The 27,613-nt window shown below is 40.5% G+C and overlaps 2 protein-coding genes across 3 annotated transcripts in view; one reads left to right on the forward strand and one right to left on the reverse strand.

The window, feature by feature from the left end:
- Window positions 1-9,478, forward strand: part of podxl (podocalyxin-like) — a 21,932-nt gene extending 12,454 nt beyond the window's left edge. The window contains exons 2-9 of one of the 2 annotated variants that reach the window (XM_087177240.1): window positions 689-1,339; window positions 2,440-2,645; window positions 2,756-2,779; window positions 4,906-5,038; window positions 5,138-5,181; window positions 5,306-5,428; window positions 6,021-6,086; window positions 6,958-7,057. In XM_087177240.1, the coding sequence (XP_087033366.1) occupies window positions 689-1,339; window positions 2,440-2,645; window positions 2,756-2,779; window positions 4,906-5,038; window positions 5,138-5,181; window positions 5,306-5,428; window positions 6,021-6,056 (1,217 nt within the window). In that variant the 3' untranslated portion in view covers window positions 6,057-6,086; window positions 6,958-7,057. Of the gene's footprint in view, window positions 1-688; window positions 1,340-2,439; window positions 2,646-2,755; window positions 2,780-4,905; window positions 5,039-5,137; window positions 5,182-5,305; window positions 5,429-6,020; window positions 6,087-6,957 lie in introns of both variants that reach the window. The other variant, XM_087177239.1, reaches the window with a different exon arrangement.
- A 75-nt stretch (window positions 9,479-9,553) lies between these two features.
- mkln1 (muskelin 1, intracellular mediator containing kelch motifs) overlaps window positions 9,554-27,613 on the reverse strand; it is a 26,631-nt gene continuing 8,571 nt past the window's right edge. The window contains exons 6-18 of the mRNA XM_023418740.2: window positions 26,487-26,679; window positions 26,218-26,334; window positions 25,912-25,977; window positions 24,004-24,116; window positions 23,474-23,686; window positions 22,175-22,396; window positions 21,876-22,005; window positions 19,370-19,517; window positions 18,608-18,722; window positions 17,455-17,594; window positions 16,399-16,501; window positions 16,138-16,192; window positions 9,554-14,621 (exon numbers count right to left, since the gene is read on the reverse strand). Of these exons, the coding sequence (XP_023274508.1) occupies window positions 14,500-14,621; window positions 16,138-16,192; window positions 16,399-16,501; window positions 17,455-17,594; window positions 18,608-18,722; window positions 19,370-19,517; window positions 21,876-22,005; window positions 22,175-22,396; window positions 23,474-23,686; window positions 24,004-24,116; window positions 25,912-25,977; window positions 26,218-26,334; window positions 26,487-26,679 (1,737 nt within the window). The 3' untranslated portion in view covers window positions 9,554-14,499. The remainder of the gene's footprint in view (window positions 14,622-16,137; window positions 16,193-16,398; window positions 16,502-17,454; window positions 17,595-18,607; window positions 18,723-19,369; window positions 19,518-21,875; window positions 22,006-22,174; window positions 22,397-23,473; window positions 23,687-24,003; window positions 24,117-25,911; window positions 25,978-26,217; window positions 26,335-26,486; window positions 26,680-27,613) is intronic.

Genomic DNA, 27,613 nt, shown 5'->3' on the forward strand with positions numbered 1-27,613 from the left:
ACACACACACACACACACACACACAACCCTGCTGACCTGAGCTGTCACTGACACATTTGTTTCTTAGCGGGCGACACCAGCCACTGATCCTGCTGCTATCACTACCAAGGCTGACTTTTACCTCCCCCATATATTCTTCATTATACAAGGTGTCATTCATAGTGACAAACACACAGAAATATCAACACCTCCACTCAGCAACTTCAGTTTTAGCTTCTTTCGGCTCTTGCTTTGGTTTTACAGCCAACAACTTTTCTAGTTTACTCATCAGTATTGTTTCCTGAAGCAGCTTTTTTCAGCAAAAGAGAAGCTCTGATAGACTCACTGTCCTCGACCTGCTCAGCTGTAAACAGCAGACAGACTCAGTCAGAGAGCAGCTGGTCAACACAGTGGAGTATTTAGCAGCTAAAGAGGAGCTGGTGGAGACCAAACACAGAGCTAAAGGAGAGGGAACACTGGACTGAGATTCATACGATGGACAGAAATAAGACTCCACGTGAATCATCATGTTGCTAAGTACCTGCTGGATGTGGAAATATGTAGCTGTTCCCTGTATGATAATTGTTGATTTTGTGTGTTCAATTTCTTGCACTGGTTAATGTAGATTTAATTAAATAAGATGGTGGTTTGTTTTCATGCTACATTTATCCCTGTGCTCTAAGTAATCTTTCATGTTTTTTCTCTTTAGGCTTCCTACTCCACAGCGTCCGTCCAGATACCAGTGAACCAGTGGTGAAAAGCACAGCTACAACAGCTACAACAGCTGCAACAGCTACAACAGCTGCAACAGATACAACCTCTACAGCAGCTACAACAGCTACAACAGCTACAACACCTGTTCAAGTTACAACAGCTACAACAGCTACAACACCTGTTCAAGTTACAACAGCTACAACATCTGCAATAGCTACAACACCTGTTCAAGTTACAACAGCTACAACATCTGCAATAGCTACAACAGCTACAACATCTGCAACAGCTACAACAGCTACAACAGCTATAACAGCTACAACTACAATAGCTACAACATCTGCAATAGCTACAACAGCTACAACAGCTACAACATCTGCAACAGCTACAACAGCTACAACAGCTGCAACAGCTACAACAGCTACTATGGCTACAACAGCTACAACAGCTACAACAGCAGCCATCAGCGGCAACTCAGTGATATCCTCCAATTCTGCCACCGTACAGACACCTGAACCCTTCGTGCCCAGTAAAACCCCCGAGACTCACCACACCAAGACAACCAAAATCACAAAGGTCTCAACTGATGCCACAGCAGGACAACAGCCCACGACTCACACCAGCGTCACCACCAAGATGAATGAAGGAGGTAAGTTCAACCAGTCCTCCAACCTGAACAACCACACAGGTCGTCTTCTTCAACCCTCTGATTACGACCCAGAGGAGTGTCTCCTGAAATAGCTCCTCTACATAGCTCCCCTGCCCTTACAATAATAAGCATGCTGATCAAGAGTGGCGTACCTATCTTTGTTGCTATGGTTACTATAATAATGGTCATGGCTTGGTTAGGTTAGGAAAAGATGGCTCTGAGCCTCTCTTCTGATTGGCTGATTGTTTTCTGAGGGATCCAATAAAAATATAGCAGATTTCAGGTAAGCACTCATAGAAACCAAATCCTACAAGGTTGGATGGTGGGTCCAGGTGGGCGAGGTATTGGGCATAGCTGAGAGCGGTTACTGCTTTGTTGTGACATCACAAAGTTCCAGAAGTCCTGACGGCTGGTTTTAAGGCTCAGTTTCTGAACACAAGTTGTGTGCATTTCTCTACGGACTGAGCACTTTGATACTTTCACTGTATTAATATAGAACCTAGACCTGCTTTATAATCAAACTAGAATCCCCTCCTTGTGGTTGTCTGCATCCTCTTCTCAGACTAGATTCAGATTACATCCCTGTTTATCCAGAGTCATATAAAATATGAACCATTTGTGTGAAATGTTGTCATTACTGCTGTGTGAAGTCTTGAGTAACGGCTAAAGAGTACACCGACCTTGACGTTTGATCTTTAGCCACCAAAATCTAATCAGTTCATCCTTGGACCAGATAAATGTTTGTGCTAAATTTGAAGAAGTTCCGTCAAGGCATTACTGAGATATTGTGTCCACGAGAATGAGACATACGGACGGACAACCTGAAAACAAAAACCTCCGGAGGAATGAAAAACACATGGATGTCTAGCTTTATACTATATGGACCTTTAACTGCTTCATACAGAGTTGCATGAAAACAGCTAGTGTCTTGTTAAACCAGGGCTACAAAAGGACTTCCAGGGAGATCTAAACATTTCATTATTGCTTTCCAGCTAAATTACACTGAATTGACCCAAGCGGTCAGTAGTGGGCTCAGAATGTACTACTTCATTTATCTGCAGATATAATGTTTAACGCTGCTGTGTTATTTCTGGTTGCAGATATAGAGAAAACCACTGTGACAGTTACAAGAAGCGGGCAGACGACATTAGGGGCCCTAGAGCCAAGTAGGAGCGCAGGGACCACCAGCAACCCCACCATCATGACCAAAAGAAGTTCTCCCGTACCTGAGAACCTAACTGGAACCACATCCCTGAAACCTACCAGCCCCACCACCATCACAGGCACTCAGCGAAAGAGGTTGCAGGTGAGACACACAATGAGCAAGTGTGTTTGCTTTTACTTTTAGTTTATAGAAATGACTCATGCATTTTACATGACTCTGACTGACACTTATTTTCTGACTTTTTCCTACAGTATTCTCTAAACAGCCAACACGAGGTAAGAGTTTGCTTTATTTTGAGTTAGTATCTTTAAATAGTATTTAGACATGTTCAGATACATGGCCCTGAGAGCTCAAAGCACTGCAAGTTCACAAAAGCCAGGTTCATCACTTTTTAGTGTCCCTTGGAAACACTTCTGTTGTGTTGTGAGTATTTGCAGCACATGTGTTTTTCAAATTGATGACGATGTTTTCTGAATTTGTTTGTGTTTTGTATATTTGCATGTGTTTTCTTAAGTTGCAGTGCGTTGAGCTCTCAGGGTCAACATACAACACATGTAATAGTTAAGACAGTTTCTTTCAGACTTTCACTCTCATGAAGCTTCTACTATTGTCCTGTCCATGGGCAGGACAATAGGAGGCAGGCCCACACCTTTCCGCTCCTTTCTTCACTGACAATTATTCCCAAAGGTTTCTTCTGTGTAAATTTGTCCTATAAAACCAACATTCAGGAGGAAGAAGAAGAACAATAAGATGTGTTGGTTTCATAATATTGCACCATTATATTCTTGTAGGGTGCAACAAATTTTACATCAGTTATCAGTGCTTGTACTTGTGTTGAACTTTGACTTAAAGCCCCCCTATGATGAAAATCAAGTGTTTCACCTTGTTAATGTCCATATGATGTTTTTATGTCATACAAGACATATGATGAGTGAAATAATCATCAACACCATGACTGAGTGTTTTCACCTTGAACTGCAGTGAACCATTGAAAGTCATAAATACAGATTCAGACAGCCAGGGTTTCATACGTCACAAACCTAAGGAACCAATCCTGTCAACTTGTGGGGACGGGGGGCGGGGCTAAATAAACCTGTAACCTTGTCAGTACAGAGAGAGAGAGTTAGCATTAGCACAACCCACTAACACTGTGTCAGCCACTGCCAGTTACAAGCTAACAAACAACATAAACAAATAAAAGATGCTAACTACGCTAACTGTTCTGATCCGTCTGCTAGTCTCTGGTTCTGGTCTCAGACTCCTCCTCTGAGTCTGGGTCTGACTGAGGCTCAAACATGTGGCTGAGTCTCTCTGATGTTTCCTCCTCTAACCATCTTGATGCTCTCTGCTCTTTTCACCTGTCCACCTGGAGACAGCAGGAAGTAAGAGGAGAGGAGCTTCAGACCCAGTTTTTATGTGTGAAAACCATGTTAAATAAAATATTAAGAGATTTTTAGAGAGTTTCAAACACGTCTGGAGGAACTTTACGTAAGAAAAAGTTCAAATGTAAACTAATACCGAGTTTCATATTAAAGGCAGAAACGTGTAACTATCTAAGTAGGCACATTTAACAGTGTCTTGAAGGTTGGCAGACACACACACACACACACACACACACACGCACACACACCACTGCACTAGAGCATCAAATGTGGATTGATCCGCCGCTAATCTAGTTTATCTAAACCAGTGAAGGTGAGTGTTATTACCCAAACATTCACCTTGAAAACATGGGCTGTAAAAAAAAACCCACTGACATTTCCTTTCAATTATTTCCCAGTAGACTTTCTAAGATTAAATAAAAAATGAATTGTTTATATTTGTGTACTACATTGAAATATGAAATCACTGTACATCATTTTTATCACCTTATAGCTGTCTTGGTGGTTAACCTGGTAAAGTGCAGGGCCCGGTCTTTGTTCACATCCGACTCAGGTCCTTTGCTGTATGTCATCCCCTCTCTCCCCACAGGCGGCGGCTGTGGGTGGATCTCTCTGTTTCCAACAGCACAGGAAGCAGTGGAGTTGCTATTATAAAAAAAAAAAAAAGGATTCCAGTCACTGGGTGGAAAAAGTGTATTAGTGTGAACCCTTCCTGCCTTTCACTAGTTTCCTTCGTTCCCACACCGCTTTCATATACTCACCCTCTCTCTCTGAGAGCCTATACACACAGCTGTGTCGTCCATACACAGAAATAATCCTGACATCAGAGCACAGGAAGATATGACCTAAACTGTCACCCCTGATATTCCTGTCCACACTTCCTGACAGTACAGTCGACGCTTGTCACAGACTTATCAGCTCATTATTTATGGAGAAGTAAGATATGTGATGTGGCATTGATGAACTTTTCATGTAATTTCTTACACCTTTTTTTTACATTCATGACATTTTACCTCCAGGAAGATCATGACAAAGAACTCGTGGAGGTGTGCAAACGGTTCATGGTGAATGTGCAAGATGGAAACTGCACCCTGATCTGGTCGCAGCAGAACGACAAAGTACACATTTACTCTGTGGAGATAAATGGCAAAAGTAAAGCGCCCGCCTCCCTTTATTAAAATCTTATTCATCAGTTTAGACAAATTTTTCTAAAAACTGCTGCAAACAAATCATTTCAAATTTCTCTTACAGTGAAAAACAACCTTGCAACCCAGTATTATGAAGAAATCTCCAAGGTAAGAGCTCATGGATGTTAGAGCCTCAAATTCCTGTGAACTTTAAAAGGTGCTGCAGGACACTAAAGAGCACTACAGTATGAAAGTGACAGTGTGAACTCTTTTGTTGTGTTTTTTCCACTAGAAGAAAGCAACAGATAATAAAACCCTGATCGCCATCCTGGCCTCCTGTGGAGCTCTGCTCATCATGATCGTCATCCTTGCCGTCTGTGCCTCCCACCACCGCAAGCCGTACCACGAGAACCAGGTCGGTGCTCAGACACAAAGTGTTCTACCAGGGCTGGAGTCAGAGTGTTTGCAGGTCTTTTTTCTTTTTGGCCTGTGGAGATGAAGTGTTTTCTGTACCATCCCGGGGTTAGTTCATACTCATGGTGTAGCTCCATGGATGGCTGCGTTGGTCAGTCAGCTGATCCACCACTTTGGACCAGACTGAAATGTCTCCGCAGGTTCCCTACGAGATAAATCTTTATGCCGGTCACCTTCAGGTCAAGATTTGAATTTTGTCCAATACTTTGGTTTATGAGCAAATATCTAATTAGAAAATATTAAAGGAGCTATTTGTAAGTTTTGCTATTGCTATATAGCTAACGTTAGCATTAACAGCTGTTAACTACTTACCAGTCTTGCCAAGAGCTTCAGCCATTGTTGTGTTTACAATACAAGAGGTTATTATATGTCCTCTGAGCAGCACTACTTCTTCAGGGCAGACTGGAGGCTACAGTGACTCAGTACTGGAAAGTGATGGGAAGGGCTGGAGCTAGCTGGTTAGCATGCTAACTTCAGTAGAAGAAAAGTGACAGACAATAGAAGCAAAACAAAAGGTTTGTTTTCCACCTCAGGAGACAGCTGTTGGTGAGTTAAGGAATGAAGTTTGATGCTGAACTCACAACGTTTCTTCTAGACTGGTAAGTAAACAGCTGGTTATGCTAACGTTAGCTATGTAGCAATAGCTAAACTTACCAATAGCTCCTTTAAAAATAGCATGCTGGAATGCTAAACTAAGATGGTGAACATGTTGAACCTGCTAAACATTAGCATGTCAAATATCATGCTAAAGGACCAAAAAACAAACTTCTGACCTGAACATGTAGTTTTCTATACAATGAGCCCCAGAGCTGTTACAAAAAGTTACACTTTACTAATTCTTACCTGCTGGAATCACGTGTCATTTGAACTATGAACTTTATAAAAGTTGAACAGTAGAAACTGATGATGAGAATCAGTCAAGTTTGACTGAAATATAAAGAGATATATACTGCATATCATTTTCACAGTTCACGAAATTAAAACAGTTTCAAAGGTTTCAAAGTTTCAAAACTGAGATTAAAATAGGATTTAAAGTGTGAAACTAAAGGGTGAAATTCTGCAGTAATTTGTTTTCATAATGTTTGTATGTGGAGATTAAACATATGACTTTAAAACATTAACCACACCCTCACCTTCAGAGAGTGGTGCGTTTAAATAAGCATTGAAATGGAGAACAGTGAATCTTTAATCGTGACCTCGTCTTACACAAGCAAACAAAAATGCTCTCAAAACTGATATGACCTTGGTTTGCAATTTAGAATAATGTCCCATCTCTCCCTCCATATCCTGTTACATCACATTACGGCATTTAATCTTCAACCAATCACATTCACCGGTTCACTTATTTTGTCTTTTAGATAAAAACACAACATTAGAAATATCAGCATATCTCTTCTTAAACTCATGTTGGAGATACAGATTAAATATGACTACACAGTTTTTCTAAGTTTGTCCTCTGAATCTCTACAGCAACACCTGACAGAGGAGCTGCACACGGTGGAGAATGGCTACCATGACAACCCCACTCTGGAGGTGATGGAGGTGCAGCCGGAGATGCAAGAGAAGAAAATGGCGCTGATTGGAGAGTTCAACGACAGCTGGATAGTTCCCATTGACAACCTGCTGAAGGAAGACATACCTGACGAGGAGGACACTCACCTGTAGACAGAACCAGGGACAAAGGAAAAGAAGAACAAGAAGAAGGAGGAGACAGCGACAGGACCTGGCAAGTTCAAGCCCAAACAAACAAAAGAATCCACACTTCTTGCTCCATGCCACACACCTGACCCCGGGATCATGTCCCTGTAGACTTTCTAACATAGAAATGCATCCTGTAGAGCAACCAAGCCACCACTTTAATGCTGTTGACCTGCTCTGTTTGATGCATTTCTGCTGCTTCTTGGCATTAAACAGAAATAAAGATCAAAAGTCAATCACTGTGAGGATGAAGAGCCAATAAAATCAGACACAGTGGCCTTGAAAATGTAATGTTTGAAATCCACAAAGTGTATAGGCTCAACAGGCAACAGTGTCTGTACAGTAGACTAGTTTTAAAGTTCCATGTTTTACACTTTTACTGTTTTACTGTTTTATTTGAAGTGTTGATCCATAAGAAGATATATTTGTGGTTTTAAGAACCAAAAACCATCTCAATGTAGTTTTACATCTCCTCTCTCAGGCTTCTCTCTGGAGCTTTGGTAACAACAGGTCGGTGAGCCAATCAGAAGAGAGGCTCAGAGCCTCCTCTCTTCTGTGGACTGAGCGCTTTGATACTTACTCAGTATTAATATAGAACCTAGACCTGCTTTATAATCAAACAACACATGGACATCTACCTTTATACTATATGGACCTTTAATATAAGTGTGACTTCCTTCAGAGCACAATTCAAAGATGTTAGTAGAATGTAATTCACAGTTGTTATTGTAAAAAGTCAAAAGAGTCCCAGACCCCAAGAGGATTGCGCCTTCTCTTCTGCAGATTTAAACCCAAGCTCCTGTATGTACAGTATTTTTATATAAGCTTCTGCATATGTAGAGGAGCCACACTTTGTGTTATCATTTGGCTCCGGGGAGGAAGAACAACATCCACACTAACTAACTTAGGTAGATGACCTCAGGATACCTGAAAGAATCCTGGTGATTTTCCACCAGTGTGTGTGGACTACGATGAAACTACCAGTGGCTGTAAGAGCTGCACTGGTTTAACTGAGCACTAACCTCATTCATCAAACATGCAACTTGTCCATAAAGACACTGGGTGTATAGACATAAGACAAATATAGGGCTTTAATCCAGATGGCCAGGCTGTACGGAAGTCCAAAAGGGACATTTCACAAACATATTTTGTCTTGATCTGAGGCTGTTTTCATTACAAAATGATAACATAACAATCAATCAGCTTCCATCTCATCATTTGAAAAAAACAAGTCTTTAGTAGAGATGAAACAAGTAATCGATTAATCAATCAACAGGAAATTAATTGCAAACATGATAATCAATTGTTTAAATCATTTTTTAAGCAGAAAGTCACAGACTCCAGCTTCAAATGTGAATAACTGCTGGTTTTCTCGGTCATTTATTATATTAAACCACATATGTTTGGCTGCAAGACATTTGAGTACTGAGAATTCCTCATTATGATCAGAACAATTCACTGAGAAAATGATTGACAGCAATCAAAAATGAAACTTTACTTTTGTCCTCTCTGGTCTTCGACAGTGGAGGAACTCTCCCAGTATTTGTTAAAAAAAAAAAAAAAACTGATCAGATGTTTTGTGAAGCTTTACTTTCTTTAATCAAAAAATAATATCACATTATTTAAATGCCTTACTTTATAAATAGTTTTCTCTTGATAATATCTCATTATCTGGGGTTAATGAGCTTTGTTATCTTGAGATAACGGGATAAAAAAAATATTTGCGAGTATGGCTTCCAGACAAAAAAAACACCACCTCCTCAATAGCAAGATTAAAACTGGACTGAAGCTGATTTTGGCCGACTCAGACACATCTGATGAAAATGCTGTAAATAGTGTGTAAATGTTTTTCTCACTGTTGCTGATGCTGGAAGGGTTGGGTTATCCGACACTGGAAGATGCCTTAAAATAAAACCCTCACCTGAGCACTTTTTTTAAAACTTTTATTTTGAATTATGTTTTGTTCAGTTTAATAATGTAACTTCCCTTTAAACCAAGTAAGTTTATATATATATATATTTGCTTCCACTTCAAACTATATACAAGTGGGTCCATCACCTGGAGCACTACAATCCAACTGTTTTCGTTGTGCGTGTTTTTTTGTGTCTACACTTTCACTTATTGTAGTTGTGCCATTTTCACCAAAGTACATGTAAGTACAAGTATTTGATGTATTTATGGTTTGTTTTCTGCTGAAGGCAAACAGCAGGGGTCTGACACACTGGATGCTGTAAACTGTTGATCGTTATGGCGATTATATTCAGATTTGCAAATAAAGAAATTGTTTTTTCCACGTTGGCTCTACAGTTTTCTGTCAGTGACACCCAGACGAAGCCACTAGGGGGCAGAAACACCACTGAGGCAGCAGTTAAGAAAACCTGAACAAAATACAGTCTTTATTCATTATATACATTACGTACAATGCAATACTACAAGGCTTTCTACACATTCACTGTATCCACAGAGTAGTGCTTACTGATCTGAGAGTACCAGCCATACAACTCCTGAGACCCACCCAGGGGCTGGGAGGAGGGTAAGATGGAAAAACAAAACATACAAAATCATAATCCATACAGAAAACTTTGTTATGTAAAATGAGCTTTACCCTAAAATAGCAAAAAGAATAGTATTTGGCATTGTGTCTTTTACAAAGGTGCTTTCAATTAGTCTTTTTAAACAGTTTTTTCCTCTGGCACAAAACAAATAAACGCTACAGCGAGCGTGACGAGCCCTACATGTCCTCCAAACACCTTCATGACTTTTACTTTCTATAATAGAACCATTCTTAGTTGTCTTTTTTAATATCACATCTGTTTCCATTTTAGTTGGTGTAAGGGCAGAAAAATCATAGGTGAAACACACATGAACAGACGTATAACACACACACCATCCTCCTCCAACGAAACACTGGTAAATTATTACAGGTTATATTTTCTGCCACTGATGAATTCAGGGAATTAAAGGCTGTTTGTCCGTCACTCCCTTCAGATGCTAAACTGTCTGGGAACAAACAAACAAACAAACATTAAATAAATTAAAAAAGAAAAAACCCTGAAGCTCAGTGTAAAGTGATGGAAACTACTCATCTCCAGTGTCAACACAGTGACAGTGATGATGGGTCCAGCAGAGCACCCGCAGTCACAGTAAACATCATTTTATACAATGGTACTTTATACAATGGTTCACTTCATGTAAGGTTGTTTTTTTTGTTGAAGGATAAATATTCCACATCAAGTGCAGTGAATGTGAGGCATTTGTGGGAAATAAGTCTGACACTCTAAGGACCAAACCACTGGTTTTTGTTCCTCCCGTTTCAAATCTTACAAATCTTTAAAAAAGGAATAGACATATTTGCAGAGTTAAATGAGAGGATTGATAGCAACTACAGCGTGTAGGTAGTTAGCTTAGCATAAAGACCAAAAACAGAGGGAAGCGGCTAGCCTGGATATGTCTAGAGTTAATCCATATCCACCTACCAGTATCTGTAAAACTCACTGCTTAACATGTTGTATCTTCTTTACATGAGGTTTTTGCACAGATTAAACAACTTGTGGTTTTACAGGTGTTACATGTTGACCAGGCCCAGTGACTCCTCCTTCTGCAGCCAGCAGAGACTCCAGTGTGTTAGTTAGTGAGATTTAGAGGTGCTTCCAGTCTTCATGCTAAGCTAGGCTAACTAGCTGCTGGATCCAACTTCATATTCATCATTCAGGCATCAGAGTGGTGGCAATCTTTTCAGCAAAAAAAGCAAAAGTACTGAACTACTCCAGCACTAGCGCCAGCCACTGTCCAAAGTCTCAGTTCACTTCAGCACCCACATAACATATTTTGACTAATGCACACTGTAATGATGCAACTCATCTCATGTTTTGATTTCATTCAAGTGACATCACTGCAAAACAGCACACACAGTGAAAACCCACAGTCAGTGGTAAAAACTGAAAGAGGTAAACATGACTTCATAAACAAACTGCTGACTGTGATTGGCTGCAGCAGCCTCACTCGCTCTGGTCTGACCAGCAGCTCATGTCAGCCTCTGTTAGTTCTGCGGATGTTGCTGCTTTAAAACAGACATGATGAATCTTTGCTTCCAGTCCAATGTTACGTTGTTTTTTTTCACCGAGCCTCAGTTTGTGCCTTTAATGTATCATTACATCAAAATCACTGAGCTCAGTGTTTCACTATTTTAAAAATAAATCTTTGCTGTTGTTGAACATCTAATGTAGATAAAAGACACGAGCTGGAGCAGAAGAATATTTCATTGCTTGATTTAAACCACATTGCAATGATCAAAATGTGTGTTTTTGTGTTATTTTTATATTTGTGCACATATTCATAGACTTAGTGTGTTTATATTTTTGGAGTTGTTGTTTCTGCCTGTCTGCTTCAGGAAATGGAGTCACAACTATAAGTCGAAATAGACGTAAGCCTCGTTTAACAACCTTCGGTGGTTTTCAAAGATCACTGGGGATTTATCTTTCAGAGAACCAACATGAACACGAGACACACACTGGTGACAGTGGCTGTTGTTTTAGTACTTGATGGGCTTAAACCAGTATCGTCCTTTCATTTCAAAATAAGTGCATTAGGTGTCTATTAAAAAGGTATTTATAAGTTACTATTTCACGCTTGATCTTAAAATCTCTGAGACCCTTGAATCAAAATAAAGTTGAGTGTTAAAGATGATATTCTTAATTGCTGTTATAGTTTTACTCAGTTCTGTCCCGGAGTTAAAGTTCATCCGTCCTCAGGGTTTCAGGACAGAAACTGAACCTGTACGTTACACTCAGATTATCAACAGTCATAGCAAGAGTCGCAGTGTTGTGATGCATCAGGGATGTTAGTGATCGATCTGTTAGCGTCTGACTGACGCTCATGGAAGACAACTAAAGAACTGAACGGTAGGACTTTGATTTAGTGGTAGCAGGTAAACAGGTAAACATCTCCACTTCAACTAAAACACATACACCAGATCTGCCATGAAAACATGGCAGGTTTTCTCTCCTAAAGCTGAAGCTGACCTTTGACCTGTTGATTGGAAGACATTAATTCTGTCTGACATTAACTCACCTGCCGGCTGGTAAACTCATTCTCGACCTTTCTACCATCTGTTCATTCATACACAGGAAACTCAACTCTCAGACTCTAGACAGCATTCATCTGCTGCATCCCCCTTCCTCATTTACCACAGACAGAACGACAAATGAGCAGCTTGGGATCAATCAAATATCATGGTATAATCAGAAATACTAATTAAGCCTTTGAATAATGAGCAGAAACCCTCCCATCTCTGCACAGAGGAGCAAAGCAATGATCCACTAACACGGACAGAGCTCAGTCTGCTCTACTTGTACTGAAGGAGTCCAACAACAGCAACCAGCTCTCTGTCTGTAAAATGAACTTATACTATGGCCACTGAGAATCCTTGGTTCTGATTGGCTGGAAGGTGAGGAGTAATTGGACGCATGTGACGCAGATGTTTTCTTTTCCATTTTAAATTACTGTGTAATGAACTCACTCTAGTGAGGCTACATGACTTGGAGTTATTTATGCAACCAATAAGAAAGTTATAGATGAACAGCTGTTCATTGAGAACCACGTGAATTTAAATTCAAACACATTTGCTAAATGTGTGAATGTGGATATTGGAGTCATGGTATGAATGGTGGAAGGGGGAACACAAGCAACTATATTTAATTATTTTGTCGATCGAATAAAATAAATATGCAACTATAGTGATAACACAATTGTTTGAACTATTTTGTTTGAGCTCTGGGAAACTGGCGGGAATTTTTTGCCATTTTATACATTTTAACAACTTATCGATTAATTAAGGAAGTTAAACAGCAGCTTAATCAATAATGAAAATAATAGTCTGAGCCCTACATTCCATATTATTCAAAAACAGAACAGCAACAACTTGTGTTTTTCATTTCATGACATGGAATTTGTGGCCATGGTATAAGTGGGACAAAGACTGTAATGTAACTTCTACTCATCCAACTATTCAGACATCTGAGATCTGAAGGAGAGAAAAGGAAAATTTCACCCAGTTATTTATCAACACACCAAACAGACCTAAAACACCTTCTCCCGGTCACATCATCAAACTGGGTTTACTGGTACCAGCACTTAATTCTCACACTCACTCTGCTTATTTTAATTTCTCTCCAACAAGTAATGATGAGTTTTACATGGAGGGCCAGAACGTTACTGTGTGTGTCCTTCGACTTTCTGATACAGATGAAAGAGGAAGCGCAAAGAATCTGTTCAATCAAAGAGTAATTTAAAAAATCCTATATGTATATTTACACATTCTGTACACTACAGAATTAAGCTTCAGACCATGAGTGACTGAAGACTAATTTTAAATGGATAACAACCAAAACCAATATAAATGTATATTTAGATATATATTAAACTTTATCTAGTAGAATCAGTCCTCTATTGTGCCTATATTTAAAATGTTGACTTCTTTTCTCAGTCATAAACAGGGGCATGTGTTACAGAAGAACAAGTGAACCAATCAGAATGAAAGCTGACATTAAGCCGCATTTGTCCTGAAATTTTGCAGAACACAAAAACAGGAGAGTTTGTAGAGGACAGTGAGACGGTTTCTCATTCATGGTCAAACCGTCCCGTCCTCAAATGAAATAAATACCAGTCAATTTCAACTTAACTTTCACTGCAACTGGCCTGAATCGCCTCGCCATGTGTTCTGCCTCAAACACGCCTGATCGACTGTGTGGGTACAAAGCACAAGTCTAACACTTAAAAAAAAGGAAAACTCACTGAAAAGAGATCTCAAACAAATGTGTGCGAGTCCTCTTTTTTTTTTTTTGGCCTAAACTTTTCTGGGAAGAAAAATCAAGTTAAGATAAAAAAAAAAAACAAACAAAAAAAACCAAAAAACACAAGAGTTGTTTGGCAGACTTAAGAGGGGCTTAGTGTGTTCCAAGAAATCTTCATCAGCAAGAAAAAATGGAAGGGAGATTCAGGGGAAAAAAGGCAAACACACACACACACACACAAACCTCAGGCTGTCATGGAATTTTGCTGAAATACGGTGATGTTGATGCGTGTGTGTTCATGACTGTCACCATCGGGTAACGCAGCCTATGACAGCAGCAGGTCAGTGTGACGGAGGCGGAGCTGTTCCAGATGAAGTGTACTCCCACCAGCAGGGTTCACCAATAGAAAAATAACTGGTCTCTGTCTCCTCCGTCCCATCAGGTGCATGGGTGGTGTTCAGTCAGTCCAGTGGCTGAGGCGATGGGGGGGGGGCAGGGACAGGTGTATCAGCAGTGGGAGGGGCTAGAGGGTGATGAGGTCCACCAGGTTGCCCTTGGGCGGGGTCATACTGTCGGGGAAGAAGTTGACAAGCGTGTCGAAGAGCTGTGTCCGCTGAGCGTACGTCTGGTCTACGTCTGAGAAGCCTGACGGAGAGGAAGAAACACACAACAGAAGACCGAGGTGATCAGAGCAGAGCTACAGACAGAGAGCGTCAACACAAAACAGTCATCAGCTGTGATCTTTCACTTCCATGAATTCAACACGAGGAAAAGTCAGTGGTGGAACAGTGACATTAAACAGCTGCAGTTGTTATTACAACCACATTGTTAGTACAATAGCAATGGATTGTGGGGCTGATCTGGGCTGGCTGTGTTTTCCCGCCTGGCATAGTTGGGTTAGGCGGGACCTCCCTCCCTCTCTCTTAATAAACAACAAACAGAAACAAAGGACAGACTCCCTGCTAAACAGTCTGGGGGTGATGACAAGTCCTGCAAAGATCCAGCGCCCTCCTCAGGATCAAAGCAAGATTCTCTTCAGACTAAAAACTCAAACAAAAAATAAAAATGTATTAAACTAGAATCACCTCCTCGTGGTTCTCTGCCTCCTCCACTCAGACTAGTTTCAGGTTACATCCCTGTTTATCCAGAGTCATAGAAAATATGAACCATTTGTATGAAATTTTGTCATAATTGCTGTGACGTCTTGAGGTCACACTGACCTTGACCTTTGACCTGTAGCCACCAAAATCTAATCAGTTCATCCTTGAGTCCAGGTGAACGTTTGTACCAAATTGAAATTTAAAGAAATTCCATCAAGGTGTTACTGTATAATAATAATTATAACAACAAGGAAGATGTAGGGAGGGGTGGTCTTTAGGTCTTTAGGTTCTCTCACATTGCTGGGGGCCAAATGGGGGAAACTACAGTAGTCATCAATATATTATATTACGTTACATTACGTTAAATTATATCACACTATATTTAAATGACTGATTATTATTATAGTTATATTACTACTACATTATGTACTAATTATTTTACTGATACTATTGCTACAACAAACACACATAAGACACTTGGACAAACATACAGACAATACTATGAAGCTGTTATAATGATGTATGTGGTGATGAATGAAGAGTGTCGTCTATTATTGATCTTCTATTTTAGCTTTTGTTTTCTGTGTCTTGTGATTTTTTTTTTGGCTTGTCACACTATTTCACCAATATGTTATATGTTAGCATTTGTTTACTATGTCATCTTTTAAGTGTTTGTTATTTTTGTGACACTACTTCACCAATAAGAGAAAAATAAAACGAGTTTCAGTTCAAACCATGGAAGGAAATCATGATGGAAATCTGACATTTCTGTTTGTTTTATGTATTCACGTGAGAAAGGTTCCAGCCTTCCATCATCACTCCACATTTTACGTCAACAATGACTCGCCTCCTCAGTGGACGTTGGTGAATAAATCATGACGTCATGAATCATTCACCAAGTCCAATTTTTATGATATTTGGAGATTTCTTTAATTCATTGTTCTCCAGCCTGAAACTCAAACATTATTTTATTCTGTTTTGTATTGTTTTGTTCTTGTATTTTATTCTCTGTGGACATACAGGACATGTGGTGAGTGTATGAACATATATCAGGTGTTTACCCAGAGGGATGAAGTCGGAGCTGGACTTGAACAGAGCCGAGGGCAGGAGCTGAAACTGAAACACAACACACACGTCTGAGTCACTTCAACTTTGTACAGTGCTGAACAATAACTGAACAGATGAGACAGTGTGACTACAAACCAGTTCATCTTCATCACCTCGTCTGTATCTCCTGAGCCTATAAACTAAACTAAACCCACACTGAAACTAAAACATAACTAGTACAGACATTTTATTAAAATTCAAAGACAGTACTATACCTCTTTGGTCTCATCAGGGTCTGTGTGGTCCACAGTGAGAGACAGATCGTTCTGAAGGTACTTCAGTGCACTCAGCGGCTCTGACTGGGCTTTCTCCTCAAACCTGATGTAGAACATCATGCACGCACAGACACACACAGACACACACACACACACACAGACACACACACACACACACACACACTGGGGTTGCAGTTACAGCAACTAACCACTAGAGGACAACAGAGCCAAAGCAAACACAACATGATCCTGATGGAAGATTCCATGAGCTTCATTAACTAAGTTGATGTTTGTTATTTTCCCATCTTATATAAAGATCAACTCATTGCTGTGAACAAAGGCACCAAAGAGAATCAACATCTAGTGGTAACGTTAAATGGACAAAATGTGAAAAACATGATGACATATCCAACACGTGCATGAAAACTAACCATCTAACATTTGTTTTTACTTTTTTCATTTTAACCAGCTTCTTTTAATCCATGACATTTCTGCCCTGATCTGTAAATACACGTTAAGAGAACATGAAAGGGTGAGTCAGACAGGTATTCAGCTTCACTATAAAAGCTCAAGATCAAGTGATCCCACTTTTTCTCTCCTGGTCTTTGGCAAAATCCAATTACTGATTTGATGCCAGTTCTTCTCTTTGTCTGAAATAAATAATGTAGTTGTAATAAGCCTCGACTGTCCGTGTCCTTCTCTTTTACCAGATGCAACAAAGGACAGTTATAAGTAATAGCAATAAATGATACATATAAATAAAATAAAATAAAATAAAATAGAGGTAGCGGTAAAATAAAACTGGTTGATACTCAGATACCAGTTATTTTCATTGAACTAAATTCCATTGTTAACATGTTAGGATCAATTTTTCATGAAATGTTCATATATCCAAGATTTTTAAGAATTCTATGTGAACTGGTCACTACTGGACAATGCCCCATGGGTTTAACAAGTTCAGTATAATCATTAATAACAGTATATGAGATATAACACATGATGCAGTGGTGGGAGGGAGTGTTGGCAGTGGCAGCTGGAGCTGAAGAGGCAGCGCACCTGTATTTCCTGATGAGGTATCTGCAGTGACGGAGCAGGTACTCCTTCGAGGGCCGACACAGTTTGAGGGACCAGAAGTCGTCCAGTCGCATCTTCGGAGAACAAGACTTCCCAGGGTTTCCACCAAACAGGTAATGCACCTGGAGATACACACAAACCAACCAGATGTCAGCCATTTTGACTTTAGTGTGAAATGTTAATTGAAGGGAAGCACGATGAGATCAAACACCAGAAGACTGGAGAAGGGTTTTTATCGAATGAGGACAACTACACAAATACACACACACTGATTTGTGAGGACAGTATCTTTTTTTCATTTATGTGTTTTTATTAAGCAGAAAGATGGACAGTAAAAAAAAAAAGAAGATATTTAAAGATAACATATAAAGTATTTCACTGTCATTACTTACCAAGTTTATTTGATGTGTATGTGAAAAATTACTTTACAGTTGGAAACCTAGTGATACCTTTTCCCTACTAATTTCATTTCACCAATCTCATTTAAATCTTAGCAAGAAAATGAATAAGTAAATCAATGTTGAACTATTTATCAACTAAATAAAGAAAACACATAACACACAAACAAGTCAGTTATCTGACCCGGTTTTAATGTGAATAATGCAGCCAAATACCAACAGCCATTGTGTTAATTTACTAAAAAAACAACAGTGGTAACATGAGAATTGTTTTTCTACTCACTAAAATTTTGTTTGTTTTCCTAAAATAACTACTTGTCACTGTTGGTGTGTGATTTGTTTAACTTGAGCTGAAAAAATGCTGGTTTGAAAAGGATTATTTCATGTAAAAAGTACTGGTTAAATTTGCAAGTATTCTTAAGATTTGATCATTTTTGGAGGAAATTTGCATGTAACAAAACTGCAACATCCTGCAAACACTACAAACAATGAACTGTGTTCTTATCATCTAAAGCTCTATCTTAGAGAATCACAGGTTTTTGTCCAGAAGTTTGACTCTTAGCTGTTGTCCTTGTTTTGTGAGGAGTAACAAGTCAGACTCTGAAGTGCCTCCATCTTTTGATATTGCTGTAGAATGATATCAGGAGGTTTGAAATGTCACTATTTGAGTGTTTGGGTGAAATTTGAGTAGTTTTAGAATAGTTTCCAAAAGTGTGTGTGCGAGTTGTGTGTGTTACCTTGTGCATTTCATCATACACCAGCTGGTGTGCAAAGCGTGGACATGGCTCCTCCTCCTGCAAAGCCTTACTCGGGTTTTCTTTCAGTGCCTGATCGTTCTTATACACACATGACCTGAACACGAACACGAACACACACACACGAACACGAACACACACACACAAACACGAACACACACACACACACACACACACACACACAGACACACACACACACAAAGGGGAAGGAAGCAAATTTAGATTTATGACAAAACATATAAACATTTCCTAAAACCTTCAAAAGAAAAACTGTTTACGTGTGCGCGCACACACACACACAACCACACTTTGTAGAGAGGAGCAAGCATCGGTTGACATAAGGATGCACATGTCTTATTCACTGGACACCAAGTACAAGAACAGATACTGAAATCAGTGTAGTGAAACAGTCAAGGCTGCAACTTGTTCTTTCACAACCACTGATCCCTACATCAAGGAGGACACACACACACACACACACACACACAAGGATAACCAGCTGTGAGTGGAGAGGTCAGGTGCTGCTCTGAAATTTGTTCAGATTTGTGTAAAAGTGTGTGTGTGTGTGTGTGGTGTTGTTTTCATGCTTGCTCTCTGCTATCTGTGGTGAGGCTGGTGTGTGAGAAAGTACTTCCTGCAGGTGTGTGTGTGCACTCTTTCTTGTTGCTGCGGTGATGATCACAGAAACCTGTGTGTGTGTGTGTGTGTGTATGTTAGTTTCTCTTTCTTTGGTCCGCCTCCTACCAGTTGTTGCGGGCGATGTCGTAGATCCAGAAGGAGTTGCGGACGTTCTCCTCCCGTTTGTCCTTGTCTTTGCTGAGGCCCGACAGCACATGGATCTCATTGAGCTCGGGGTCAATGGTGGCTCTCTGGGTAAAGCCCGTCATTGGCACTGGGAGGGAAAAACAACAGTAACAAATGAGCAGGGAGATCAACTTGGAAATGAAAAGATTCACCGAGGCGGACTGGAGACTGATAATGTTTAGATGTAAAACAAACTCCGTTCATAATAAAACTTCCTTCTCACTGAAATGAAAAAAAAAAAGTAAAGCAGCAGTATTAGAGGCTACCAAAGAAAACTACTTGATGACATAGCAACACGCCGCCATGGCAACAAGGCCCAGCAGAGAGTGAACAGCATGCAAATGGAGAAACACCGACACAGTGTTGTTCTCCTGTGATTACAGCAGGCCTGCCACCTGCTGCGGACAGAGCAAGGCACACTAACTGCCAGGGCAAAGGTTCAATTCCCTGCTCAGGTCATGAGAATGTAACAGTATATGTGAGGGCATGTAAGCTCAGCTGTTCTGTTCATTAGAAACTGAATCTAATGTTGCACATGAATGTAAATATTGATCACGGTGAAAACTCGCCTCCTCCGATGATGTTTGTTCAAATAACTGGTTCTGCTTTAATTAATTAATAATTAATGAGTGAGCTGTAAAATAATTAATCAAAATCAGACTCAGACAAACAGAGCGACAGACAGCAGTATGCCAAGTGTGCTTGAGGGTTTCTGCTGAAGATTTGTGTTGTGACTTGCATCATTTTTCAAAGAATCATGTGATCAGTGACAAACAATATTCACTTTATGGTAGACAAGATGTTATTTACAACATGGACACTGTGTGTCATTGTGATACCTTAAGATAACAAGATGACCAACAAAGTGACGAAGCAACAGAGAGTCATCAGACAGAGCGACAGACAGCAGGGCAGACAGAACAACAGACATCATGCAGAGTGGCAAGCAGAGCAACAGACATCAGACAGAGCGAAGGACAACAGCCTATGAAGACTAAGAGGATCAGATGCTGCTGCTTCAGTGCTAAGCTCAGGCTGAGCCGCAGCACACATCAACGTGCGAGACTGTTTATGAAGCAGGGAGAAAGAGAGCTCTGTTTGGACTTGCTACTTCCTTCCTTAAAAAAAGACATACTGTTCTTTCTTGTTCTCTTGCACTCTATTTCTCCTCCTCTCTCCCGTATCATCACAACGTTCAGAGTCTCTCGTCCTGCTCTGGCAGGGTAAAACAGAGGTGAGAGGCTGGCTCCCAGAGCTCCACTTATCCTGTGTTGATGCAGAGTTGAGAGTGCGGCACAGATTTCCTTAAATCTGCCTGTCGGGGCAGCAAGTGCCTGACTGCTGCCGGAGCTTTTTAAGCAGACAATCTGTCACATCTCCTTTGATGGAAACAGAGAAGGCAACAAACAGAGAGTGCTTTAAACTCTGAATTCAACAACAGAGATGTCAACTTTCCCAAAAACTGTCAAGTGATGGCTTAGAAAAAGGTTTAAGTGCTCACAATGACACAACAGTTCTCAATTTCTGCTTATTTTCCTATATCTTTTAAATAGCAGATATATTATGTGATTTCATAACGGTTCTGAAACTGAGAGTGAAATTGTGACACAGAAGTCCAAGATCTCATGTCAAAATACCACAGGACTGAACCGACTGACTGAACCCTCCGTTTTCATTTTACAATAAACCCTATAACACCTGCTGTTTGGTCCTGCACTTGGTGCAGAGTGCAAGCCTCAAGCAGACATGTTTCCTCTCCCATTGTAGAGGAAAGCAAAAAGGGTTTAGTAATCCACTTTCTCTCACAAAAATAAAGGTGGCACACAAAAAATACTTCTACATAAAATTCTGTCTATTTCTGCATATTCCAAAAAGATTATCCACAAATTCCAATATAAACATCAAGAGTGTTCACAACATGATCGGACGACCTCTCCAGCCACAACCTGCCCTGAATTGCTCTTTAAGTTTCTGAAGTGTCGGCAGCAGCGAAAACATAATAGTGATTATGCACAGCAGACCTCGACCAAAGTAGCAGAAATATGACTAAACATAAAAATGCAATAAATAATGTTCAGCTCCAAAAACCAAGGTAGCAGTGTATCAAACAAACAACTCATCAATAGAGTAAATATATAACGAATTCAAGTTCTCCAACAGTCGAGTTAATCTGCTCAACTTTTGTTCACTCTTCTCCCCCTGCAATTTTAAACCTTACTTGGCCTTATAATCAACAGCTATTGTATTTGATAAAGTATGGTTAGAGAATTATAATACACCCATACTCAGTAATAAAACACCCGAACCTTTATCATAGTAGAGCTCCACTATACTGGTTCAAAATAACCAATGATACAAAGATACCAATGTGACAAACATCTTAAAATGAACTATAAAAAAGAAAAAATAATCACAAGCCTGTCAGTTAAAAGGTTTGACATCTCACCCATGCCAGAGTCCTTCTTGGTGCCATCAGATATGATCTCTACATGGTCTCCATCCACATCGTAGCTAAAGAAATCATTGAGGTAGGTCTTTGACCTCTGACCTCCGAAAACATACAGACAGCGGTTTCTCTGTGGAGAGAAGAGAGAGAATGAGTTACAGTAAACAAAGATACAAAGATGGAGAATTCTAAAAAAAAAAAAAAAAATATGTGTCTAATTAAATCGATCAGACAGGATTATCCACACAGGAACAGAAAACAACCCGACATGTGTTTCCAGACAGGCTGTTTGGACTCACAGTGTGGAAGAGCATGCAGTGTCCGATGCGGGACTGGACATCCTCTGGCCCGGCGTTACAAGAGTCCTCCCGCAGGAGGCTCCATGTTCCAGCCTGGCAATGGTAGGCATACAGGCCACTGAACTGAGGCTCTGACGTTCGACTGTCCTCCACGCTGCCGTTACACGTCAGGATCCGACCGCCAAACGTGTAGATCATGTGCTTTTCTGAGTCCATGCACATCTGCAGGAAGAGCAGAGGACAAAGAGATGAAAATGCAGAGGAATTCACAAAGAGGGTTAGAGGAGGAAGCAAAGAGAATACAGATTCTGACTGTAGGTGTTTTATGGGGAATTCAGGGAAAGTGTTGATGCATTTATTTTGGCCTTCCCTTATACAACAGTGGAGTCATGATTTATTACTCATCTACCCTCAATTTACATGTTTTTGGAAAAATGTTTGGATTTACTCAATATCAGGAATTCTTGTTTCCCTATTTAATTCATTCATTTATTGATTTAACCAAAATGTATATTCATAAATCAAAAGTCAATGAAAATCACATAAAAAATGGAATTATTTCTGTCATTTGACGAATTGAGTAATTTATAGAGGACAAGTGATAAGTCATAAAACATTTCCTTCATTTCATATTTTAATAGGAATTAAACATAATAATTGTAAAAGAATTTATAAACTTTTGAAAAGGCATTTTATAAATGGGAAAACATTCCTCGGTTCCTTCCTTAATTTCCATTTCCCAGCTGCTTTTCCTTTTAGCTAATCGATTAGCTTAGTCATTTAGCTTCTCTTGTTAGCCTTTCTGTGACAGTCTGTGCCTTACGTGCTGGTAAAACACACTGCTTAGCTCTCCAGCCAATCAGAGAGCTTGTTACATCCCAGCCAATTGGGATTGCTTAGCTTGGTTTTACCAGCAATGAAGGCTGAAGGAATTATAATATATTTATAAATGGTTTATTTGATTTTTTTATGCTCTTTTTGTAAATCCATTTTAAATCTGAAGTATTTATTGATGGATTAAACATTAATTTGTAAATTCTTTTTACAATTCCTATTTTTAATGCTTAAATTAAAATATGAAATCCTGTGACATCCCTGGTCCTTCACAGTAATTGACCAACTGTTTCATATACAACCTCTGTATGTGTCAGAAACAGATGTTCACACCCACTTCTTTCAGTGGACAGGTGTGTGAAGGTCAGAACATGAGCTGTTCCAGAAAGGTGCTGATTCACCTTATGGTCATATTTGAGGGCGTAGTTTGTGTAAACGTGTCAGAAGGTCACAGATTCAATCTACCTGGTGGTCAAACACCAACTTAGGGCCTCCATCAGCTGACGTGTCCTCGCTGAGTAGCGTCCAGGTGTTGGCATCGATGTCGTAGCGGTAGAAGTCGCTCTTCAGGGACTTGCTGTTCCTGACGCTGGAGTCCAGGTACCGGCCCAGTGTGTAGATCTGACGCCGCTGGGAGTCGATGCACATCTTGTGGCAGGAGCGAGCACTTGGACCGCTCTGATTGGTCAACACGAGATAGAAATTCGTAACTGTTCAGCTGTTTCTCACTCTCAAACAATAACCAGTCTTGAAGAGTGGGGAATCATATACTGCAGCAGATAATAATCAACAATCTCATGCACTGATGATGATGATGATGATGATGATGATGATGATGATGAGGAATCATTTTGTTTTTCTAAACTAAATATAACCATGAACATAGACTTCAAGCTCCAAACACTGGAACTTAGTGAAAATTTGAGCCAATATTCATTCAACTTTTCAATTCAACGTAGATTTAGATCACCAAAATCTTTCCTGAGCCGTCTCACCTCTTTCTCAGTGTCTCTGGAGATGCAGGCCCACTGGTTCTCCTGAACGCTGTAAGCCCAGAAATCAGCCAGGTCCTGTGTGCCGTCCCAGCCCCCGAACAGATACACCGTCTCTGCAGGGGACAAATGAGTGCTCAGAGTTCAGAAAGTGTTACGTTTTTTTTGGAAGGCACTGCCGCTGATGTATTCGATCATCCCTCCACTCACTACAAACTGTCAAACGCTGCAGCAGTTAGTGTTAATAATCCGTTTAAGGTAACAGTGTTCACAGTTCCTCAAGATAGGATAGACTGACATCAGTAAGTTTCTGTAGACAAGTACATTGACATAGAGAGGGATGACAGTAGGGACAGGGCTCCACAGGTATAACACAGGATATTTTCCAGCAGTGTTATCACTGAGAATCAGAATGATCAGGAAACACATGAACAGGATGATGATTGGGACTGGAAGGGACTGGCAATGAAGGAATCATTTGCAGTAACCTAAACATTTAAGACCCCAGTTTTTATTGAGACATCCACTGTTTCTTTTTTTTTTTTTTTATATAACTAAAACATAAAATAATTTCTGACATGAGAAATCAGGGATCAGGAGCAAAAGTGATAAAACAGGACTGGTGACAAAGAAACAATTCACAAATGCCTAATGATTTAATTTAAAGCCAGGTCTTTTGTTGAGACATACACTGGTTCTTTTAAGTTATAATCTAAACTTTTCCACATTAAAATGTCTAAAAACGACTAGACCCACGTTCTGTATGTTGTTGAGTTGTGTTTTTTATATTTTCAGCATTTATGGTAAAGGTACGTTTCATTGGTCGCCTGTCAATTACATCATGTGTCAGTGTTGTCTTTGGCAGAAGCTGGATCTGAATTTATCAGAGAAACAAGCTGAGGAAATGTTAGACAGCTCAGCTCCCAGCCGCTGGAGACGTCCTGTCCTGTGTCACTGAAGAGCGTCTGTGAATCTCTGATTTTTAAAAAGGTAAAGGGGTGCGGGTGTTTCTACTGGTTTTCCAACTCAAGCTCTTCCCTGACGTCTCTGTCCTCAGCATCGCTGAAACTCTGACTTTAAATTTTAAACTGCTTTATTCAGTGTTTTCAACGGTTAGAATCACTGGGTCTGTTTGAGTTCCTGAACCTCTGACACTGAAGGAATCCAAACCGGGAGGAGTTTACAGTAATGGTGGTGAATACAACATCTCCCATGATCCCACACTATTTCATGACGTCACCCAATGCTGTCTTTTATTATTGTTTTGAGAGACCCCTAGAGGCAGAAGCTACAGACTGTGTGTTTAACTAAAAGCTCCATTTTCATCAAAATGGATAATTAGTGACATTCGAAATGGTATCAGGATTGGAGACAAACACTTGGGACCTACTGGATCAACTTCTACTCTCAATTACTGCCATCAAAGCACAGAAGTCAGTGTGTGCGGCCAGAGACACACTGGATGCAAGCAATACGTTTCCCCAGCTCAGACAGTGGCAGACACTGCATCTCTCTCTCTCGCGTGCGTACACACACACACACACAGACACACACAGACACACACAGACACACACAGACACACACAGACACACACAGACACAGCAGGCTTTTGTTTTTCAGATGGCCGGGTTCACCCCCAACAATGTGGCCAAATACAGGAAAAACAATAGTTATGTGTCTCTGTCAAAACAAAAGCAGTGATTTATGTGCTGTTAGAACAGAGATGTGTTCAGGACCATTTCCTTTTGAAGGGGAAGGGCTGGAGGTGGAGGGAGGGGAGGGGAAGGGAGGGGTTAATTTGATTTAACAGTAATAGAGATTGGGGTTGTGAGTCTCTGTAGGAGGATATGAGTCACAGCGTTAGTGATTCGCTGAACAGCCAACTCATAGCGCCGGCTGCGTGGGTCTCACCAGTCTGGACGTCAATGACCATTTGATGTCCCCCCCTCATCCCTGGCCTGTTGTCATCGCCGTCGCCTGTGAAGAGGAAAGAGAGGAGGCATCAAGGGCGGTGTGTGAGCATGGGAAACAAAAGATGACGCAGAGGAAAAGCCATAGAGAAGATATTGTAATGATGGGTGGAGCAATGGCAGGAGAAAAGGGCAGGAGGGAGGTAACAAAGAAAGAAAAGAGAAGGCAGGACTGGTTCAGCTACAAGGCCACCGAGCTTTCAGTGAACTATACTGTTGGATAGACAGATCAGTAAGATGGTCTCACCGTTCATGTCGTCTCGGTTGATTTCTTGACCGCTTGTACCTTTGTTGCATTTTGGGATGATCTGACTCCACCTGGGCTTGTACTCCTGCTGGCTGATGTACTGGTTAAACAAACCATCTGACAAAGAGAGAAGATGATCAACTACGAAAAAAACACCATTAACATGAGCAGCAACCTGGATTTCACTAGCAATTATTCACAAATTCAAAGGGCAATTCAGCATTAACCTCAAATGTTGTAATGACGTTTAATCGGGCCGAGTACTGTACCTCTCACGGCTTTGTCTATGAGCTCCTCACAGGCATCAAAGTCTCCTTGCAGCACCAGCCGGTCATGCAGGTGGGTGAGCATGGGGTGCTCGAGTGCTATCCGAGTCTTCTTTTGCAGCGATTCGAAGGCTTCTGTGTAGTTATGCTGCCGGAAGTGCTTGAGGCAAAGGCGGATGGCTTCCTGTTCTCTGTACTGTGAGAGCACGTTGGAGAGGGAAAAGATACAGGTTCAAAATAGTCTTGTTTGATTATAAAGCAGGTTTAGGTTCTATATTAATACTGTGAAAGTATCGAAGCACTCAGTCCACAGAGAAATGCATGCAAGCCTGCATTCAGAAACTGAGCCTTAAAACCAGCCCAGGGCTTAAAGGTGCAATGTGTAAGATCTGGCCAGAATTTTAGTTTAAAATGTTCAAAAAATAACAACAATTATAATATAATAATAATAACACCATCAATAGTAGGTGAAGGAGCCACAGTGATGATGTCATGACCAAAACCACCACCTATTGTATTTCAAGATATCTACTGAAATGAGCATGCTAACCAACTAGCCGCATCCCGGACTGTGTTCTAATACCAACTAGACACACTAGATGCTGTGTGAGTCAGTGTAGCGTCTAGTCTGCCCTCAGTCCTGCAGAGAAGAGCTTCCGTCTGAGCTTGAAGTTATGCTAAAGCTTCTGACTTCAAAAAAAAAAAAAAAAAAAAAGCTGCTGACGAGCACCACAGAGATGGCGCTGATCATCACAGATGGCTGAAGCGCCTAGAAAACGATCCTCATCTCCATCCCAAAGGACCACTCCGAAAAGAAACCTAGTTCAACGGCAAAGAAGCAAAACACAGGTGAATGCTGGTGTGTTTTTCCACCGCGGGAGACAGCAGGGCGAGTAAAAAAACACGGTTTGATGCGGAGCCGTTAGGCTGGCTTTTAGACTGGTGAGTAACATCATGTCGGTCTGTAGTGAAAAGTATCATTAGTGCAAATGACAAACCGTACTGACAAACACTTCAAGTGGCATAAGTGTATGATGTTGATGTTTTAGCGATGTAGTAGAATGTAGCCTGTTCCTGCGGCTGTTGTCCAGACAGTAACTTTTTTTTTTTTTTTTTTTTTTTTTTTTTTT

Source organism: Seriola lalandi, unplaced genomic scaffold (assembly GCF_002814215.2).
Source record: "Seriola lalandi dorsalis isolate HSWRI2012SDOR001 ecotype SW California unplaced genomic scaffold, Sedor1 jcf7180002054584, whole genome shotgun sequence".
Taxonomy (NCBI): domain Eukaryota; kingdom Metazoa; phylum Chordata; class Actinopteri; order Carangiformes; family Carangidae; genus Seriola; species Seriola lalandi.